This window comes from Manis pentadactyla, chromosome 14 (assembly GCF_030020395.1).
Source record: "Manis pentadactyla isolate mManPen7 chromosome 14, mManPen7.hap1, whole genome shotgun sequence".
NCBI classification, from domain to species: Eukaryota; Metazoa; Chordata; class Mammalia; order Pholidota; family Manidae; genus Manis; species Manis pentadactyla.
The window spans coordinates 8,365,734-8,387,381 of NC_080032.1; the positions used below are offsets into that span (position 1 = coordinate 8,365,734).

The 21,648-nt window shown below is 46.8% G+C and overlaps 1 protein-coding gene and 1 long non-coding RNA gene across 5 annotated transcripts in view; one reads left to right on the forward strand and one right to left on the reverse strand.

Moving 5' to 3' along the window:
* On the forward strand, window positions 1-5,482 carry LOC118924264 (uncharacterized). The gene is made up of 2 exons (XR_008993864.1): window positions 1-414; window positions 5,084-5,482. It is a non-coding gene; the product is annotated as an uncharacterized LOC118924264 (long non-coding RNA).
* EWSR1 (EWS RNA binding protein 1) overlaps window positions 5,344-21,648 on the reverse strand; it is a 25,372-nt gene continuing 9,067 nt past the window's right edge. The window contains exons 5-17 of one of the 4 annotated variants that reach the window (XM_036908874.2): window positions 20,383-20,569; window positions 18,335-18,502; window positions 16,623-16,834; window positions 15,475-15,655; window positions 12,702-12,736; window positions 12,135-12,167; window positions 11,694-11,812; window positions 8,164-8,293; window positions 7,363-7,485; window positions 6,728-6,890; window positions 6,224-6,321; window positions 5,677-5,929; window positions 5,344-5,557 (exon numbers count right to left, since the gene is read on the reverse strand). In XM_036908874.2, coding sequence (XP_036764769.1) covers window positions 5,518-5,557; window positions 5,677-5,929; window positions 6,224-6,321; window positions 6,728-6,890; window positions 7,363-7,485; window positions 8,164-8,293; window positions 11,694-11,812; window positions 12,135-12,167; window positions 12,702-12,736; window positions 15,475-15,655; window positions 16,623-16,834; window positions 18,335-18,502; window positions 20,383-20,569 — 1,742 coding nt within the window. In that variant the 3' untranslated portion in view covers window positions 5,344-5,517. Of the gene's footprint in view, window positions 5,558-5,676; window positions 5,930-6,223; window positions 6,322-6,727; window positions 6,891-7,362; window positions 7,486-8,163; window positions 8,294-11,693; window positions 11,813-12,134; window positions 12,168-12,701; window positions 12,740-13,177; window positions 13,867-15,474; window positions 15,656-16,622; window positions 16,835-18,334; window positions 18,503-20,382; window positions 20,570-21,648 lie in introns of those variants that run through there. The other 3 variants (XM_036908873.2, XM_057492287.1, XM_036908876.2) reach the window with 3 other exon arrangements.

Genomic DNA, 21,648 nt, shown 5'->3' on the forward strand with positions numbered 1-21,648 from the left:
GGCGGGGCCAAGGTCCCCAGGCGGCCCTGCCAGTCCAGATACCCCGTCTCCACCCAGGCTGGGCCCCACGGCCCCCTGGGTTCCTGGGGAGGGACTTGGGTGCTTTAAACTGCACACCCCCTCCCCAGAGAGTGGCCTCCGGGGGAGGGCCGCACAGCCTGTTCCCTAGATGAACTCGGGAAGCGATAGGGGCTGGGGACGCCAAGTCACCTCCGGCTGGAGTGGACCTCCTTAGGTTAGATAAATGGGACCACCATGCCTGGGGTGGCATCTTCCTGACCGCAGTGCCGGCCTCCTGGAGGCGGGGATGGACCCATTGCGCCCACTCAGCGTCTGGCTCCTTAATGAATGCTTATTTTTGACCCTGAGGTTAGGGGAACCCATCTCTCGGATGGCGACATTAGGGCTCAGAGGGTAAGTGGGTGGCTAAGGCCTGTGGGCCTGGGGCTGGGCTCCTGCTCTGCGGCTGGGGCCACCGCCACCTCTGGCTGCCTGGTAGTGCACAGAGAAAGGGCAAGCGGAGCATCAGAGGCAGCCAGGGCTGGCCTGGCTCGGGAGGGTTAACCCGGCTGGTTTCTTTTCAAACTTCAGAGGAGGGACCTGGCTGGGCCTAGCGGGAAATCCTGCCCCCTTGCTGTGGCCAGCTGGGTGGGGACCAGGCCTGGCTGGGCAGCAGCCTTGCTGGCCTGGCAGGGCCAGCTTATAGTGAAGCACCGCCAATAGTCAAGGCTCAGAGCTTTAATAAAGCTCCCACTGTGTGCCAGGCCTGCTCTGTACCCCTAATCTGAAGGAACTCATGAGTCACATTTCTGAGGTACACTCTTGCCCAATCTGGGGCTGATTGCAGCTGGTGGGGCCTGGGTCTGAACATGACTATTATGGGAATACCCTCACTGAAGAATCAGGGGCATTTGTTGAGTACCTACTGTATGCCAGACCTCCTGGTGCCATGCTGCTCACATGCATTGCCTCACTGAGTCCTCATGACTTTCAAAGGATGAGCTCTGTCCCCTGGATGCCCAGGTGTTGCAGGTCCTGCTCTGCCCCCTCCTCCAGCCCCTGCACCCACTGCAGAGTGAGGAAGGTGGGTACCTAGTATTAGTAATGGCTGACATTCACATGGCACGTATCGTGTGCCAAGTGTCTTTTGGCACTGGAAAGCAAGAGCAAAAAGCAGGGAAGCAAACAGAGCCAGCCCTCAGGGCTCACAGTCTGGCAGGAAAGTGGCCCCTGGGCTGAAACAGGGATGAGATTGGGGAGGAGAGGTGAAGGGGAGCAGGAGGGTGGAGCTGTAATTTTCATTCAGTGATCAGGAGAAGAGGTCAGGGAGGGAGCTGTGTGGATATGTGGAAGGAGAGTGTTCAGGCAGAGAGAACAGCCAGTGCAAAGGCCCTGAGGCAGGCATGTACAAGAAAGAGTGAGGCAGCCCAGGAGAGACTGGGGGCAGATCAAGTAGGGCTTTGTGGGCCATGCCTCTTTTGAGGAACATGGGAGCTATGGAGGGCTTTAGAGCAGGGGGAGGGGTGTGACCTGACAGGTCTGAACAGGTTCCTGGTGGCTGCTGTGGTGTGCCAGGCAGGAGCCCAGTGAGTGTGGTGAACATTGGATTCTGGCTGTGTTTTGAGGGGAGAGCTGATGGGATATGCTGGTGAATTGGGTGTGATTGTGAAGACAGAGGCAAGAACAACTTGCAGGTTTGGGAATGCTGGTTCCTGGGGAGGGAGGACTGCTGGCAGGGGAACTGGAGGCACAGGTTTCAGGGGAAAGATCAGGGCCTGGATACTAAGTAAGTAATCCTCAAAATAATCCTGTGAGGCATGCTGATTTTATGTGTTCTCATTTTACAATTTGGGGAAATGGAGGCCAACAGAGGGCAAGGGATGTGTGTGGTTAGCAGCTGTGCCGAAATTTGACACCTGCTTATAGTGACCTTGCTGCACTGCAGGGCTGTGGACACGGGAGGGCAGACTAAACCTAAGCCCTGCTGCTGGTCACTGGGTGAGGTGGTTCCGGCCCAAGCCTCAGTTGCACCATCTGTAAAATGGGGCCGAAGTGGTAGTCACTTCACAGAGCCGTGCAATGATCCATCCCGTACTCAGCTCACTGTAGTCAGGCGTGTGTCCGCTGCTCCTCTGAGGTGGGTGGGACTTGTTCCTCCCCGTCTCCAGTCCCCTGGGCTGTGGCCTGCCATCATGGAGGCCCACTCCAGACCATTCTGATTCTAGGATAAGTGGCAGCTGTGGTGCTGACAGTGTGGCTGGAGCCCCAGCCCGGGCCATGAAGGGCCTTGGTCTGGCCCCTTCCGCTGTGTGGCGACCTCTCCTGTTCATTGCAGGACCAAGGGAAGCCACAGGGACTGCTGGTGGGACTAGAGGTTTGGGCTGTAGTTGAACTGAACCTGTCCCCATGGGTACACAGAAGGCTGTGGCTCCCAGGCAGGCTCAGTCTGGCCCGTCTGGCCCTCGGCCCGCGGGCACACGGCTGGATGTCTTGCCCCCACTGTCGGGTGCCAGGGAGCAGCCTGCTTGGCCTTGGCTGCAGCTGGAGGCTGGACGGCGGCCATAGAGAGTTCGAGCCGAGCCCTCACTGCCAGGTGCAGCCCTCGTGCTGGCTGGGTCCCCTCGAAGCACTCTGGGTCGGACTGCGCCTGGGAATACAGCCCAGGGGGAGTGAGTGACCTGCAAGGGGCTTCAGGCTGCTTTTTCCAGATGTGGGTCCAACCAAGACAAACTGCTCCATCCCGGCTGGGGGACAGGTGACCCCCGTTTTCTGCGAGGTGCCTCCTGTGCCCTCCAAGAGAAAGAAGCAAAGCAGAATAGCCCCGAGGGCCTGCTTTCCAGCCTGCCTCTGTTATCCTGTGCTTCCCGCTCACCCTGAGCCGGCAGCTGGCAGGAGTGGGGCAGGTGGGGTGGCTCAAGAGCCAGCTGTCAGCCCTGGTGTCAGGCGCTTGGCTCCCCGTCCTGTCAGTCGCTGGCCCTGGTCACGTGCTGTCCTCGGTCCCACAGCCACTGCGGTCCTGGAACCCCTCTCCCTGCTGACCCTTCAACCTTTGCCCAGGCCTACAGGCTGTGTGGCCTTGCGGGATCATGAGGCTCTGTTGGAGATTTTTATTTGAAATGTGGCTGAGCAGGAGCTCTGGGAGTTCAGAGCAGGATGTGGAACCTACGCAAGGCTTTTCTCTGCCTTCTCCAGCCCCACCCCCATCTTCCATGGTGCAGTCCAGACGTTTCTTTAGACAGAGAAATTGGCCCATCTGAAAGCACCTCCTCCCTGGCCTAGGTGCTCAGGACCCCAACACCCCCTGGGCTGTTTAGTGCCTAGTGACCAAAACCACTCCTGGGGCAGGCCTGTCACCTGCAATGGTCGGGCAGCAGCTTCCAGCAAGGGCTGCTTGTCGCCCCTTCGCACTAGCAGCAGGCTGAGGGGTGGCGGATCTGCACCCGGTGATGTCAGCGTCCAGCCTTCAGAAACAGGGCACCTGTGTGTGGGGAGGCTGCTCTCCAATCACCTCGGCCCCTCGCTGTCAAGTCCCGTTTCCTGGGAGACGGGCCTCTTTATCCTACCTCAGGTTATTAGAAGCTATGTGTTGAGGCAGTGCTTGGCAACATGCAGGAGCCTGGTGACGTGGTGGTTTGTGCCCCAGGGTGTGACCCTGGCTCTGACCCCTGCAAAGGCTGAGGTGGGGGCCGGCTTGGCCCCTTAGGGCAGCAGCGCTGGCCTGAGCGGCTGGACAGGACATCAGGGGCAGGCGGAGCAGGGTGGGAGGTCGGGAGGGGCTTGTGGGCCTTGAGGGTCATGGCAGGTGTGGTGGGAGACCCCAGGTTTGGGAACTGTGATGACTCGGTGTCAAGAAGTCACCCTGGCCTCTGTGGGGCGAGGGCTAGAGGGGTGGGGGAAGCAGGGAGCCATCCAGGACCACGGCAAGGCGGAGGCGTGGGCGCTTCGAGGCACAGCCTGGCAGGTGAGTGGGGCTGGGGGCCGAGGCCGGGTATGGGGACCCGGGCTCTAAGGCTCCGGCACACGGAAAGTGCTTACATTTGCTGAGGGGCCCAGGGGGGAGTGGGGCGGATCCATAGACCCTCAGGACAGGGCACTTGGGAAAAGGATGTGGTCGGCAGAATGGGTAGTGGGGGGTCAGCTAAGGCACAGGCGGGGTCGGTCCTCCCAGCTGAGAATTCAGAAGAGGCGGCAGCAGGTATGAGACCTGAGGAAGAACAGTGGCAGTCTGGTGGCAACATGGTCATTGGTGACTTTGCATGCTAGTGTTTCAGTTGAGGCCAGACTAGTAAGTGGGTTCTGGAAAGGGAGGGGAGGACATGAACAGAAACGCAGCTTGGTGGCTGGAAGGGCAGAGTCGGGGGTTCTTCCAAGGGTGGCAGAGCCGTGTGTGCAGTTGCACGGGAGGCAACCTGGTAGTGCGATGAAACCATGGAGACGTCCCTCTGGGAGGGCTGGGCAGGGGGCCGACGGCGGCCAGCAGGGAATGGAGGGGAAATGACTTCAAGTTCTTCCTGCACCTTCCCCTGGCTTAAAGATGACACGCTCCCCTTGAACCTTTGGACACGATAGCTGGTCTTTGGGAGGGTGTGTGAAGGCCCGGGTTTGTTTCATCTGCGGATAAACGGACTCTATTCACGGACTGACGGCTGCTTACTTGGAAACCTCTTTTCCCAAGGCCTGTTTAGGGCCTCAGTCTCTGCCTGAAACCACCATGCACAGGAGCGCAAGTACTAACTCCATTGGATCGGATGGACTCTTCGATCCTGCAACACCAAAGAAGCTTCCTATCATTGCATTAAACAAAAAAGCCCCCCCATGCCGCCCCCAGCTGCCAGGCAGGCAGCCCCATTGGAAGCATGTGGAGCCCAACCTGGAATGCCTCCTCAACTACACCACCACCTCGAATGGCATTCACATCCCGGGGGGCTTCACGCCATGGCAGTGGAGCCCCTCTCACAGCACTCCTCCCTGCAAATCAAACCAGACCCAGGCTAGGACAGTGATGTCTTTTGACAGCTGGGCTCAGGGTCTCAGTGACACCCCAAAAACCCTCCTCCCACACCGCTCCCCCCGTTTTCCGCAGGCGAGCCAGTGCCTTGCGGTCCAGGGCGTGCTCCAGGTAGACGCAGCAACTGCGGAACAGAGGCTGAGAAGGATGACTGTTTATAAACATTTGGAATTTTATTTAAAAAAAAAGGAAAACATCACGACCATGAACACTGTTACAGTCAGAGGCCCTCTGGGTTCTCCGCACGGTACTGAGCATGCTCACAGGGGGTTCCCATTATTTAGTCTTAGTTAAACAACCATCTTTAAAAGAAGGAAAGAAAAAACTCAGCACACTACCATTTAACTTGTTTTAATGTTTCTTCACAAATGGTGAAAAGTACTAAAGTACAGACAAGGAATAATCATAATGTTGTGGCCAACATTATAAATATGGAATTATAAATTTAAAACATTTTCTGGTTTAAAAAATAAATCTGGTAGTCAATGCAGCTCTGCGGGGGCTCTTGTCTAGTAGGGCCGGTCTCTGCGTTCCTGACGGTGCTCGCCTCTGCCAAGGAGAAAGGGGTGTGGGTTCCCGGGGGACGGCAAAGAACGCCCTTTCACAGACGGGAAGGGCCGCCGCCCCAGTGTGCCCAGTGGCCCACAGCTGGTTGTCCCCCCACATACTTATCCATTTTCCCAGGTCCTCCACGCCCGCCTCTTCTTCCTCCCATCTGTTCCATCAAAGGCCCGGGGGGCCCTCCAGGGCCACCTCGTCTTCCTCCACCAAAGCCACCTCGGTCCATGCCCCGGCCACCACGGAAGCCACCTCGGTCTCCACCACGGCCACCTCTGAACATTCCGCCGGGACCACCGCGGTCCATGAGGCCACCTCTTCCTCCCCGCATGCCACCAGGGCCACCTCGGCCACGGTCACCACCTGAAGGCAAGGGGAAGGACAGGCAGAGCGAATGGGTGGAAGCAGAGGCTCCGTGGACAAGCCTGAGGCTGCTCGGACCTGCTGTCTTCTCCCAGAGCAGAAAGAGCAGGTTTTTTACTCGATTCACCCACGTGGCTCACAGTCTAGAGCCGATGCCGGACCCCTCCCTCAAAGAGCCCCAGGGCCAGCGCTGCACCAAAACCACTAACCTGTGTTCAGCAGCAGGCGGCCGCACTTTATCAGAAAGCACGAACAGAAACAAAGGAGGTTTAGCACCTCGGAAGCGGCACCTACCTGGGGGTGGGAAGGGCGGCGGGAGGAAGCCTTCAGGCTTTGGGGCCTTACACTGGTTGCATTCTGTCCTCCAGGCGAAGTTCTGGTTTCCACACCCCCTGGATAAAATTGTAGCACAACAGAAATCACCAACTGAATTAAAGCTGATGAGCACTGGCGACACTAAGCACACTGCTGGGCCCAGGTCTGACGCTGTCAGTGGGACCTGCCCACAGAACACAGCCTGGGCTACCGCCTCAGGCAGCAGTGCGCCCGGGTCTCATCCAGCAAAACGCCTACAAGCACGTACACGTGGACCCTCAGAGGCCCCTGGGGCCGCGACCACCAGAAGGCTCTGTGGTGGCCGGGGGCTGACTGGGTGGGCCGCCCAGCCACCGCAGCACAATCAGGGCCACCATTTTGCTCCTCTACATGAAGAGAACCCAGCCGTCCTGCCCCTCAGAGTGGGAACGGGGTAGGGTGGCTTCACTGGTAGGTTATCAGTTTGCCAAGAGAAGTACGTACGGATTGGGGCACTGCCAGTCTCCAGCTCGGTGCTGGACGTTTCCTCCTCCAGACGGGTTCCCTCGGGAACCCCGGGGCCCTCTTGGAGGGAAGCCACCTCTGTCTCCTCCACGGCCTCCCATGCGACCCATGGGTCCCCCAGGACCCCCTGGGCCCCCTGGACCTGCAATAAAAAAGAGTCTGTCAACTCTTTATAGCACCAGATTTGCTACTAAGGAAATTCAGAGCTCACAGCCACGAGCACCCCATACCCCACCACTGCCCCAAACTCTCCCCCCTCAGGGCCAGGGACTAGCTCTGTGCCTCCCATAGACACTAGTTAGTTATTCCCGCTGCTCCCACAGTAACTGTAGAAGGGCAGGCACTTCATGCAGATGAAGAGACCAAAGCAGAGTAAGTAAAGGCAGCCGCAGGGTTGACACGCAGGCAGGCTGGTTCCATGGGGCTTCCAGCCTCCCTGACCCATCAACCCACTTTCTTCCTCCTACTCCCAGCATCCAATATTCTCGTACTGATTCTATGCAACCTTTTGGTATTTCTAAATGGGCTTCTCTTCGCTCTAAAAATAATGTTTCTCCAAGACAAGTATACCAAAAAACTTGCAAAGCAACACAGAGAACGAGCCCAACTGATACCTCCGCGGAGCGGCGGCGGCATCCCTCTGCCGTCTCGGGGCGGCATGCCACCCCTCATGCTGTTCATCGGAGGCTTCTTCCGAGCGAGAGACACCTTGAGTTTGCTCCCTTGAAAATCTTTCCCTGGAACAAGGCGACGAATCAGTGACTGCCGACCTCTACCCCTCCCTCCTGAGGGACCAGGGAGGGATGGACTGCTGCACACCAGCTCTGGCCACTGCCTTTGCTAAGATCTCTGCTGGCAAGGCCTTTAAAAGTTAAGATACTTAAAAAAAAACCTCTCTGCCCTAGAGAAGAAAGTAGCCTGGGAGAGGCTGTGGGCACCAGCAGCCTTGCCCAGCCTCGGGCATGAGGACTTGTCCCTCTGACACTTTCAAGTTAGTTTTATCTGAAGTGAAACTAATTCCAGGATGAATGTCGAGACTATATAGCAGATTTGAGTAATAATGACTGAAAATAAGATCTCCCAATCCAGGGCCAGCAACTGGGCCCTCACACGGCTGACGGCAGCCAGGTAAGCAGCCTCCCAACAGCCTCCAGGGCTCCTCTAGCAGATGGGAGTGTCGTCTTGCTCCTGTGGCTCTGAAATTCCTCCTTCTTGCCATGTCCTACAGTCACATGGAGGGAGAGTATATTTGGTTCTTTGGCCCTTAGAACATTGTTCTCTGAAGTGGTTCTAACAGTCAAGAGTTATATATTAGCAAGACCCTTTCTTTACCTGCAAGTTAACCAGGGCACTATTTGCTGTAAGGCCTGCTGTGTAGCCCAGTGAATGCGCCCCGCTGACCCCAGGGCTCCTACCATCAAACCACTCCACGGCAGCCTTGGCAGTTGGTGGGTCCTCGTAGGACACCGTAGCATCACCTTTGGGCTTTCCTGTGTCCTTGTCCAAGTAGATATGGATCATAGGTTGTCCGGTTCTCTTGTTCATCTAGGCATAGAGTAGCACATTCAGGCTGGGTAACTAGGACATACCAGTTTTGGGAAGAAAAGTCCATGTGAAATTCACAGAAGTCCCTTAAATAGTCAAGTCAGTCAGTACCTCACACACACAGCATTCAGTAGGATGTTACTTCATCTCTGAGTAATAGAATTATGGGTAATTATTTCCTAAATTGCTATGTACTTTGATGGTTTTTCTCTCTTAGACATGTTTTATCATAAAAACCACCATAGGCCCAAAGTTCCTAAGTGGTAAGCAAACAGTATGGACTCCCTTTCTTCCCCAGCCACCTTCTCCTGGTGTCCATGCGCCTGCCACAGACACGTTCTATGCCCACACTGACAGGCCCCCAGTGAGAGCAGCCACCCTCTTGGGAAGTAGGCAGGCTGTGATACCACCACTTAAGACTTGTTTTGCATAAAGTAAAAATTACCCTGAAGTCATGAAGTACAGGGCACAGGGCTGTGCGCTAAAAGGATTCATGACTAAGTCCAACACAACCACTTTAAATTCCAGAGCTAGAACAGATCACTAGTTTTTCAGCTAAACACAGATGCAACTGGCCTGGATTCAGGAGTATGTTTTCTGCATTAAATGATAAAAAGTCTAATCTATACATGTATGTTTATATATCTAGTGATACTTGAAGGTATCTATCTGTATAGCATGAAAAAAAAAAGGTAATGGTTATATTGTAAAGGACACATAAAGATTGAAAAGGGCAAAATCGTGTTACAAATGGGACATGCATTTTAAAAATCTCCTTTTACAAAATCTTTATAGTGAATACTACTTTCTTAGCTAGGGAAAAGCCTCACACACCTGTATAAACATATTATATACATTACAAGGAGAAGGAAATCTTACATATTTCACTAAGTCAACTGTATTTCTATATAGCTATAACAATCAGATGTCATTTAAAAAAGATTAACTCCAGCAACTAAAAAAAAAAAAAACAAGAAACAAAAACCCTTAGAAGTAAAACTAATAAAGATCTACAGTAACTTTAAGGAGAGAGTCTTTACTAAAACCTAATTAAGAGGATACACAACGTTTATGGGAAGAAAAGAGACCATTCAGTATTATAAAAATGTCAATGCTCCTCAAATTGTCTTAGAGATCCAGTGAACATCCAACTGGTGTTTTAAGGGAATTTCATAAACTGATTCTATGTACAGAAGAGCAAGGAGTAAATAGCAAAGCATTTCTGAAGAACAGAAGAATTTGCCTTACTAGATCTCAGGACTTAGCATGAAGATACAGTATTAACTGTGCTATTAGCACAGGATCATACAAATTAACCCAAAGTACACAAGACAATCAAGAAACAGGTATGGGTGGACCTTTCTATGTAACACAGTATTAAATACCACTGGGGGAAGGTTAGGTCTTTCAATAAATGCTGCTGGGACGAAAGGTCTTCCATGTAGTAAAAAATAAAGACATAAATCAGTAAGGTGAAGTTGTAATGTAATGTAGTTGTAAGTTCAACTACATTAAAATTAACTCTAATCATCTAAAGAAAATGAGTAAAAAAGCCAGCCACACACTGGGAGAATATTATTTGCAACACAGACAAGGATCAGTATTCACGTAATATAAAGAACCACATGTACATCAACAAATGACAAATGACCCAATGGAAAAAATGAGTACAAGATACAAACAGGCATTTTATAGAAGACAGTAACAGAACACGACCAGCAATCAGGGAAAGGCAAATAACAACATCTCCATTTTCTTCTACATTAGCAAAATTTAGAAAGTCAGGTGATTCCTAGCAGTGGGGCTGTGGTGAGTGTGGTCTCAGGAATGCTGGGGGCATCGAGGTCAGTCAGCTCGTGAAGTCACATGTGCACACACCTTAAGCACCTGCAACTCCACCCCTTGATATACAGTCGTCATTATTTATGATTCGTATTTGCAAATCTGCCCACTTGTTAAAATGTATTTATTTGTTACTCCAAAATCAACATTCATGGTACTTCTGTGGTGGTTTGTTGACATGCACAGAGTGGCAAAAAATTTAAGTTGTCTGATGCACAGACATTCTAGCTCCGAGGTCAGTTGGATGAATTTGAATACCAACTCAGGCAAGTCACTAAGTGCTTCTGAACCTTGTTTTCTCTTTGTGAAATAAAATACACTTTACCAGGATGAGTTCTTTTAGAGTTTACCATTATAATCTATGCGAGATACATGTGTACACACTTCCCTTAGGAGAGTGGTTCAGCATTCACTAATTCAGTGCTTAGAGCAACTTTGTAGACCGTAACTACCACGAATAACAAGAATCCAATGTATACACACTGGGGAAGCTCGTGCGCTGCACACCAGGAGACACGTACAAGAGCACCAGCTTATACTAAAACCGGAAAACCACCCGAGTGCCTGGTAAGAGAATGTTTGAACAGCTTGTGATGCATTTATAAACAAAATACAGGATTCTCAAACTTCTGACCAAGGTCCCCTCTTGTCCTCGACCCCAATTCTCCTGGTCTTCCTCACCTAACGACCAACCCCACCACCATTCCAGGAGCTCAGACCAAAACTTCCTAGTCACACCAGCTTCTCTGGACTTGCCAGGCAAACTCCTGGCCCAGAACCTCCACCTCTCTGGTCCTCCCATTCCGAAACACCTCCCTGTTCTGAGCTCTATGGCTCCACACCTGTTTATTCCTGCCCTTCCTGCTGTATTTATTTTCCTCCCTAACACTTACCATCTAACACACCACACTCCTTTTTACTGTGTGTTCCCCACTGTATGGAGGCTCCAAAGGTTCATAGGTCTATTCCTGTTCCCAAAATAGAGTTGCTTTATAATAATGTTTAATAAACATTTTAGTTTAATAAACACTTAATAAACACTTTGTGTTTAATAAACATTTTTCAAAATTATGTGAAATGAGTATTATTGAGAAGAATAAGTAGAAGAATGGGGATGATAAAATTTCAAGATGGGAGGGGGAAAGGGACAAAATTGGAAAGGGATTAAAAAAAAGGAATGACAGATGCCACACACCCCAATGGTACTCACAGAGCTCTAGTTCTTATACTGGGAAGTGGATACACAAATGTTCATTATTTTAAAAACTATGTATTGTATTCTGTATTTCACAAAAAGTAGTGTCCACATACGTATTTTTGTAATTAACTGATACTTATAAAAAAAAAATGCCCCTGACACATCAAGTATTCTTAAACAATGTTCAGCATTTCTTTTCTGTAAGAATATGGCCTCTTTTCTGTATTTTAGGTAGCATACCACCATACATGTGGAAGGAAGCCAGGCAACTGCAAGAACACCTCTCCAGCATCAAGTCAGTCTTGTTAAAATGCTCTGCGGTGGAAGGCCCGCCGGCTCGGCTGGCCACGCGGCCCTTACCTTCACAACCCCACACTGCTTAAAGAAGTCTGCTAGATCATCCAGGGTCACACTGTCATTCAGTCCTTGCACATAAATCGCACTGTTGTCAGAGTCTTCGTCCAGATCTATGGGTGGGCCTTCAAGAGAAAAGACGACAGAAGGGAGTTACTGTCATGTCCCTGCAGGGTCTATCTATTAACCACTGGTCACCACTGCCTACTGGTACTCACCGTTAAGCTAAGAGAACGACCAATCACACTAACAAGAATGCCATGGAACTTTTGGTTTATGAGGTTTAAGGCTGTTGAGTTGATGCTCATGACAAAGGAAGCCTGGAACTGCCTTTGAAAGCAAAATGCCCCATATAGCTAGCTACCCAGCTGCCAAGCTTCAGCATGGACCGACTTCTGTGTTCTTTGTTAATAAAGCACAATGCAAAATTCAAGAATTCAAAATTACCTAGATCAAGATCTGGTCCTTCGTCCATGGGTCCTGCCAATCAGGAAAGATCATATAAAATATTATCAGTGCAAGTCTTGCAAGCTACAAACCTTACAAACACACATAGCTATCTACTACACCACCACCATTTGATGGGACTTCATTAAATTCAAAATGACCCGCACCGCTAAAACGGAGCAGTGCCCTTTAACATTTGTGAAAGGTTTGCTAGGGTTTGCTTTTTCTTTGCTGGTTGCTTTTAAACCATTAACCAAATACACTCTCAGTGCTTATGTGCCAAATTAGTGTTAAATTTAAGTCCAAATTTTTCCTCCAAATAAACCAAATTTAAAAAAAAAGTATTCTCCCCCATATTACAGAAACAGTTGCTCAATACTTCAAGTTACCCTTTGTTTCGTAACCATAGGTTAACCTTATTACCCCTAAGACAGTGCCGGCAGTACCCATTAGTCTCTTTTGTATACATCATTTTTAAACCACTTATGAAACTAATAAAAAATTATAGTTTTCTAAAAACTGATTGTATTTTTTAAACACTATCCATGGTAATACTCAAAAACTTACCACCAGGCTTATTGAAGCCACCTCGCTCTCCAGCGCTGCTGGGGGGATAAACGAAGAAATGAAGGCCTTTCCCTTTAAAAGCCAGTACCGCTCTGAGCCTTGGGGGGGCTCGTGGGGAAGAAGGGCACTGGCTAAACACATCTCCAACAACGCATCTCTCTCATCTTGTCACTATGCCTTTCTTCAGGGCAGCTTGCTCATATTTCCTTTATATACAACCTTGCTTGTCTGATTGTACACACCAGTGTGGTTGGTTCCTTTCATTTCGGGGGCTGGTATTAATAGTGCAATACTTGGCAAATTAGGGGGGAAAAAGAGATTCCCAAATGCCCACCCGCATCAGCTGAAAACCAGGGAAAGCTTGGTGTCAAGAGGAGTAAGCTGGGAGGACTGTGGTCTCGACCCTTCCCATGTTCATAAAGGTGCACCCTCAACCTCTCCCAGGGGAGAGCCCAGTGAGGCCCTGGCCTTCCTAACAAGTCACAGTATAATAAAGCAGAAGATAACCACATTCAATGCCTACAACACACATCAAGAGGACGCATCCAGCTAATCTTCAGCGTAAAAGCCATACATTTCAGGGCACTAATGGATTTAACAATCACTGTGGAAGGAGAATTTACAACAAATTCCAAGGCTCAACAGACTGAGGGTGCAACTTTATAGACATCAGTTGAGAATAATGACAATCACTGCCTCACATATTTAAAAGGGGGAGGAAATATGAATTGGGTTTTTTCCCTTTAAAATTAAATAAAGGCAGCTCCTCAGTGGGAGGCCCTGAATTTTTTCTAACCAGTATTGCACCTTTAATACCGAAATACACAATTTCAAGCTGTTGCATGCAGCTCTCTTTCCTTTTTAAAAGTACACACCATAAAATGTTCTCTCTCTTTAAACACAGAAGTTTACACTTTAATGTTACACAATTCTAGAGGATTATACCTCCTCTGGTTCATTACCAAACAACAAGTATGCAGTTACCAAAGTTACAGAAGGATTCCATTTATACAATGAATACATTTTGTTAAAAATATTCTATGTATATTTTTCCTCTCCATATGGACACCGTGTCTAGTCCCACTTTTCATTATGCTGCCGGCTGAGTACTGAGTACGGGTACTTTTTAAGTATTGAAGTGTATACAAGGCTCTCACTTTGTAACCTGTAGCATATAAATGCGACAAAGCATGTTAAAAAGTTTCCACGTTTAACAGCCAATGAAAATATCAAAATACTGAGGCAATGAAAAAGGGCATGTTAACAACATTGAGTGCCTTACCTGCAGCAGACACTGAAAACCATCACCACACCAGAATAAAAAGAGGGGAAGGGGAGCCCCTGCCCCGTGCCAAGGGCTCAACTGACTGCCTCACAGTCTGCTGAAAGCCTATGGGGAAAGCCATGTATTTTTTTATGGCTCCAGGAGAGACATCTCATCCAGGAAGAGGGGACCCCTCTACTAGCAAAGTCTAGCAAAATTAGCAGAATTATTACATCTGGAGTATTAAAATGAATACATTTTAAATTGGTTTTGCAATTGAAAAATACTAAGAATTCTAGGTGATTGGAGACGTGATGATAGTGATTTCAAGTGTCTATTCTATTTTAAAACATCCATAAAGAAGTGAAACCTTTATAATGGAATGGTATTTGCCAAATCAGAAGATTGTTTTACTTTATATCAAATTGTTCATAAATTTTTCCATGCTGTAAAATGACTGTTTCTTCCAATAAAGATTTCACCAAAGACTTTTTTTAAGTTATGCAGAATATGAAAAATATTTTCAATGAGTGTATCTTTCAACAGTAAAAATTTGCTAATATAAAAATTAAAGATAAGCTTTTTATTTGAAGTCCATTTCTATATGTTGCTCAACTTTTCCTTGAACTAACAGTGACATCAAATCCAATTTGTACTTAACATTCTGCATAACTTTTTTACTAGTTTATATAGGGACAGAACACACACAGAACTAAGCCTTCTGGATTATGTTAACCACCAACATTATACCTCACCTTTATTAAAGTACAGACTTCAGGAAGGGAAAAAGGGAGGAGAGAAGGGAGGGGAAGGGCAGGCACAGGTAACAGGGCTAAGTTATTGATCTAAACAAAGTGTTCTAAACCAGATTGTGCCATCAATCAAAATGGTCAAACCGATTTAGACTTCTCAAAATCTCCAATGGGGAGTGGTCCTATAATTCCATACATTACTCTGCAAAAAGCAAATGGAGTTTTCTGTATACCAGGTGCACCTCAGGCCATAGTTCAAGGTTTATGGGACCAAGATCTTCATCATTACGTTCAACAGTTCCAAATACAAACAGAAGTTGGGGACAAACATTGTGGCAAACAGCTGCATTCCTTTTCTGCAGTATATACACCAGGTATTTTAAGACAACCAACCATTCAGAGGCAATTAGTTAAAAACCTAGGGTTGTTAGAAGGGTTGTGTGTGTTCCATCCCAAGTCTATTACCCATAGAGGCTTTTGACCTCTGGAAACCACGAAGGGAACTGAAAGCTCTAGTTTCAAAACCATTCTTTGTTCTCCCCAACCCAACCAAGCAGATTGGCAGGGAAAAAAGCAAACTGCCATTTAATATATGCCACAAAGATGACATTTCCATGTTTTAGAAGATGACTTGGGATCAAGAGATTGTCCATGGAAATGCAGAAATAAATTTCTTATGTCTTTCAGTCCCTTCTTTCCATTGAAAATCCTATGGATGAAACAAAATTAGATAAAAGGAGAAAAGGTTTGCTCTTACCCCATTCCACCGCGTCCTCCTCCCCGCCCACCTCTGCTCATGCCTCCACGATCAAATCCCCCTCTTCCCCTGCCCCGGTTATCAGGGCCACTCATGCTCCGGTTCTCTCCTGGTCCGGAAAATCCTCCAGACTCCTGCCCATAAACACCCATGCTACTGGGGTGGTCCTGTCGGAATGAACCTGAGGAAAGAGTCACATCTGTAAGCCATGGACCGTCATTTACACCACTGCCTGTTGTATTTGCTCCTGGAATCACAGAACTCTCAATCGCAAGGTGCTAACCAAGGCACAGTCTTCTTTACACCTAATACAACACCCCTCATTAGTAGCCGTTTTAAATTTAACAAAATCAAGGCCAAAGTTAACTTACATAGTTAGCCTAGAATAAACAACTCCCAAACAAAAAAAGTCTTCTTCCCAATAGTTTACAAGGTCTGGTATCCTAAGATGTCTCCAAAAGCTGCTTCTTTAAACTATACTCAACAAAAAACAGAGCCAAGTTCCTTAGGGCTTTAGCATGTTGCTAAGGGCTGGGCTCCATCAAATAGCACTACGCATTTCACAGGTGTAACAACACGTGCCCATGGATGGAATTTAATTAAAAAAGACAACAATCCAGGTAGAGATTAAACTGTGAAGACAAAACAGTTTTGAGTTTTTTAGTAACTTCTCCATATAAATAAAACTTCAAGTATTCTGTGAAGAGGATTTTTTTTGCTTTATGGATGTAAACAAGCAGTAAAACCAAAACACAGCATTACTTGATTATCGAAATTGCAGTAGTCTTCAAGCTACCTGCTCACTCTCTTAATGAGTTGGGGTAGGAAGGCCGTAAGGAATGCTGGATTCATTCACCGTGTGTTATAACCGCCCCAGAGAGGGCAGGACTGGCTATCTAAAATATTTTCTCTGGTGGTTACAAACTCTCTCTCTCTCTCTTTTTTTTTTACAAGGCACACTATACTAATAACAAACTAGAGAAAAAGCACTGAAGTCTTTTACTGGGACATACAAACTGTTAGCCTGGATGTTATGCCCTGAAGATGCATCCTGGAGTCCAAAAATAAAACTGGAAAAGAGCATTTCCCCACGTTCAGAAACTCCAAACATAACCATTCTTATTTGGTTTTCTCTCTTAGCAACTCACTCTGCTGCCCGTAGCTGCTGCTCTGTTGGCTATATTGACTTGGAGCCTGGCTGTAGGATCCAGTTTGGGGGGGATAACTAGTGGGCGGCTGCTGCCCATAGCTGCTTTGTTGACCATAGCTACTCTGCTGTCCATAGCTGCTCGGCTGCCCATAGGTGTTCTGCTGAGAGTAACTGCTCTGATCATAACTAGTCGGCTGTGTAGAGGAATAGCTGAAAGAAGAAAAAGAAAAAAACAAGCTTTCAGAAGGGGCTTGTTATTTCTTCAAGCTCCCTAAATACAAGAGGCATTCATAGCATGACATAGAAATCCTTAATAAACACAATTACTTTATAACAGTTTGAATTTAAAGCTTTAAACGAGAGAGAAGGAATAATTATTAAAAGCAATCCATCTACACAAATATACATTCCTTACAGAGGCTCCTACTTAATCCCCCAACCCTATTAAAACCAATTATTTTTAACTAAGTTCAAAGCAAACTTGGGAGTTTATGTGCTTCCTGCGTTAAGCAAGAATATACACATGCGTACCCAGAGAAGGCTGACCCAGTGCAAAAGGGAGACAAAAAAAACGAGAAAAAGGCAGAGGTATGGGAGGCAGTCAGTTCTAAGTCTGCCTCCAGTGATAACGGCTTTTCTAAAGGTACAAGGCTGCCTGCTTGGTATGTGTGGCCACACAAAAATTGCATTTTCTCTGAAAATCTGTGTAAGTTTCAAATTTTTTTTGCTATAACACAAGGTTTCAAAATTTCATCATCTATGAAATCTGGGCATCAATAAAGATGGATCAGGAAACTTCAGAAAACTCTACCACCACATCCTTCACCACAGCTATACGGAAGCCTTAGCTTCTCTTCACCCAGTGCGCCTTTCAATGCAACTGCTCTCAGCGTTCCCAGGGGCGCGGCAGGCTCTGTGCGAGAACTGGTGGGAGCCCTGCTCACCACTGCTCGGAGCTGTACAGAGACACTTATCCAGTCAGCTGTACTTGCTCCTAAACCTGTTCACATCTGTACTTTAACAGGTAAACCAATGAAATGAGCACAAAAAAGGGGACTATACTTCCAGCAAAACTAAGTCAACACTAAGGACACAATACAGCCAATTCATTTGAGAACTTGGTCTAAATGAAATGTGAATGGGACAACTTGCAGGCCTTCCTCTACTTTAAAGAAACCAAAACCAGACATTGTAACTGCTAGTGTGGTTAGCATTAAGATAGAGCAAGCAAACAAGTAAACCTGTAGTCAAAAGAAATGGTGTTGGCCCACCCACTGAAAGTCTGGTGCATGAATGGACCTCTCAAGTTGTTAAATATGAAATGATTAAGGTGCAGTTCCCTTTTTAAAATGCCCTGTCCTTTACCCATCCCAACAGCATCAAGAAGGTGGCTTCTATGGCTCTGTTTACCTGCTTTCACATAATTCAGATGGATGAGAAACAGAACTGAATGAGCAAAATTAAAAGGAAGAACTTAAGAGTGGTAAAAATGATTTTGTTTGTATTTAGAGAGAAGAGTTGCTGGCTGCCAGCTACTGCTATGGGAACCTGGGATGAGGTTTTAATGTAACAATATGTAGTCAGGCTTACCACTGGGATAGTCAGATAACAGGATCTCACCCCGGGAAGCAGAAAAAAGCTGGTCAGCAACCTGAAAAAACTGTTTTGTTATTCTACTAGCTCACTGGCCACAAAGATGAAGAGACTGACCTGGTGGGAGGATAGGATGGTGGCGCTGTGACTGGCTGCATGGGGTAGCTCCCAGGTACCTGGGGATAGCTGTAGTTACTCTGTCCGTATCCTAGGCTGGGCTGGTTGTAACCCCCTGTGCTAGATTGAGGTTGACTAGTCTCAGCGGGTTTGTTACCATCCTGTGGTCTAAAAGGAGAAATAAAAAATTAAGACTTCTTTTTCTCAACTACAAAACTCTTCAGTTAAGAATTTATAATCTCTGAGCAATGTACAATGTCAGAATTGAGCTTGGGAATGAACACCACTGTAAAGTGTATTCCATCAAACCCAGTTGTCAGTCCAGTTCTATTTGCTGGAAGAGAACACTAAGGAGGAGATTAAATTAATCACAGCCATCGAAGAGATACCAACGCGCTCCGTTCCCCATCGACAGCTATCAAAGGCAAGTACAGTATTTGTGTTGCCAGTTTAAGTGATGTGGGAGGGGAAATGGTTTGTTGGGGAAGAAAATGTTTTTTTCTCAAAAAGGACCAATGACAAACAAGGAACTTTAACAATAATGTAAGTTTTAAGTTACAGCAATAATTATGTAAGTTCAGGGCAATTTGTAAGTTTGGATTATCTGTGGATTTTTGTTTTTCATTTATTAAGAACGGATCTGAAAAAAACATTACCTAACTTGGACCGCTGTAAATTAATCTAACCCTTCCTCAAAGTCTCACAAATGGAAAGGGCCAGAGAAGGGCAGGGACATACATGGACACACATACAAGTATATGCTCCTCTCATCCTCAGTTGAACTGGGCAATATCCTTGTTAAATCATGATCACCAATCCCAAACTCAATCAAGAACAGGCATTTCTAGTGCCTCTTAGCCCTAACAATTTAAAGTGAAGTTGTAGCAAAGTAAGCTTGAGCTATTTTAAGCAAAACAACAAGAATTAGCAGGCAGACCAGAGAGGATGTGAAAGTACTGGTTTATCCAAAGAGCTGAAATGGGTCACAAGCCCCCTTTCCAGTGGAAAAGGGAATAAAGTCAGTGATCATGAGACAGACTGTTTTGAAGTGGTGAAGACTGAAAATTAAGAAAAAGAAACCCAAAAGGATAATTTATTAAAAACAAATTAATATTCAACACCTGCCCCCCTCCTCCCACCCACCAACTATAGCCTGGATACATTGTGGAGCACCACATGGGACTTCAAACATTTGGCAACACTATAAGTGTCTAGGTCAATTGAAATGGTACCCTATAGCAGTAAGTCTTACCTAACCACTACACAGGCTGTCTAGCTGATGTGAACTACCAAATAGCTCTGATTACTCACCGTGCATTTCAGAAGTAATTTCATGAATGGTAGCCAGAGCTATTTCCTTACCTCTACGGCAGACAAAAAGTCTAGGTTACAAGTCGATCTCTTGTTTATTCCCTAAAAAGTCTTCTTTCAAATCAAAATTTAATGTTCTAGATTATGTGCAAAAGTCACCTAACTGCACTGCATAAAGCAAAGAGTTGAACTCTTCTGTTAAGTAATAATGAATACTGTTTACGTGCAAACCAGTCATAAAGAACTCTGCCCAAATATTAACCCACACAGCAGGGTACCCAGTTAAGAATTTATACTTGCCCGTAATATTTAGATTACTAAGCCACTACATAACAACGGACCAAATCACATCAACCCCTTAAGCTGAGACACTGATGTTTGACTTCATATATGGACATACCCTTTATTGACAATTGGATATGACTTTCTTTAATCTTATGATGCTCCCCCTGCCCCTAAACAATGTTTTCCCCAAAAAGAAAACTGTTAACCCATTGATAGGATCAGTAAAACCAGAAGGTATCAAAAGTGAAATTTTATCAGCTGTCTGGCTATGAGGGAAAGGACTCATTTTTTCCCTGAGTTTAGAAAAGTAAATGCAACACCTAAGTATGCAAGAGTAACCATTCAAGGGAACTAAATCATGGACTTTCTCAGTGTGCACACAGACCTGCCCTCTTTCCCAGACACGCGAGGCTGATGCACTGTAGAGTCAGGAGTAGGAAAGTGGGCCTTACCTTGCAGGTGCGGTGGCTGCTGGCTGTTGCCCATAGGCTGGGTAAGCAGGCTGAGTGCCATAAGCAGACTGAGCTGCATAGGAGGCCTGGGTGGTAGTGACCGTAGCAGTGGTGGTATCGTAGGCACCAGTGCCGTACCCCTGGACAGGCTGACTGTATGCCTGGGGGGCAGTCGGAGTAGTATAACCTAGAACAAAGGAGAGCTACATCACATTTCTGGCTCCTCAGAGATCTGCCTAGACACTCATTAACAGACCATTTGCAAATCACCTAATTTAAATCATTAGGATTACCCCTTTAAGTATTTCCCCTTTAGTAGGAGTAGCAACAAACCAGTATTTAAAGCCTAAGTTCTCTGTTTCTTTTGCTCTAAAACCACAAATAACAGAAAAAAGGGGATAGCATATGCTACAGGAAAACACTGGTATAGAAAACAGTTCCTCTGTCCCCCACTTGAAAGGATTCAATTGGACACAAGTCTGCTCTCACTAATTCTATACGGGTTTTGCTAGTAGGCCTTCTCGTAAGTTTCTCAACTACTTTAGTACCCACCAAAAACTCTCAAACAGGAATAAAATGTCTCGGAGAGGGAAGTAAAGGGGAAACTACACAGCATCTTAAGAGCTACAGAATAATGATCAAGGTACTAGTTTTAGCATTAAAACCTGTCATTTGACATTACTTGCTTTTGGTCCCAAGCTCAGTATCACGTACAGTTCACATTTAGGGAAACTGGAAATTCCAGAGAACACGTGTTCAGTTTTCAGTGGGAGATGTTAACAATCGACTGAACACTCTAAGAACTGCTACTGGCGCTTCAGGTAACAAATAACTAAAAAAATTCTTGTTACCAGCATTAAGATTTGAAATGGCATGTGAGTAACTAAGATTTATTACAAATTATATTTTCTTAAGTATAACCAACAAAGGTTATCTTATTTAACTTTTTTGGTAAGTTGTTTTGAATTAAATTCAATACTCCCAAAATAAATCAAGTTAAATGTTTTTCACATAATAAAACTCTGAGATTCTAAGCCAGTCATCAAATCACCTATTTCCATTCCTCTTATTTACCCACCATAAGCAAAAGGGTCTTTTTCCTGCTCAGCAATATTGGAGGTAGAGCCCCTAAGGCCCCTTGCTATTTCCCTAACCAGGTGTCACAAAGACTTCCCCCACAGGTGTTCAGCAAACCAGGACAGGTTCTCTTCCCAGGTCCTGCCTCTGCCAGACCTGGCAGGATCCATGCCCTTTCATCTGGAACAT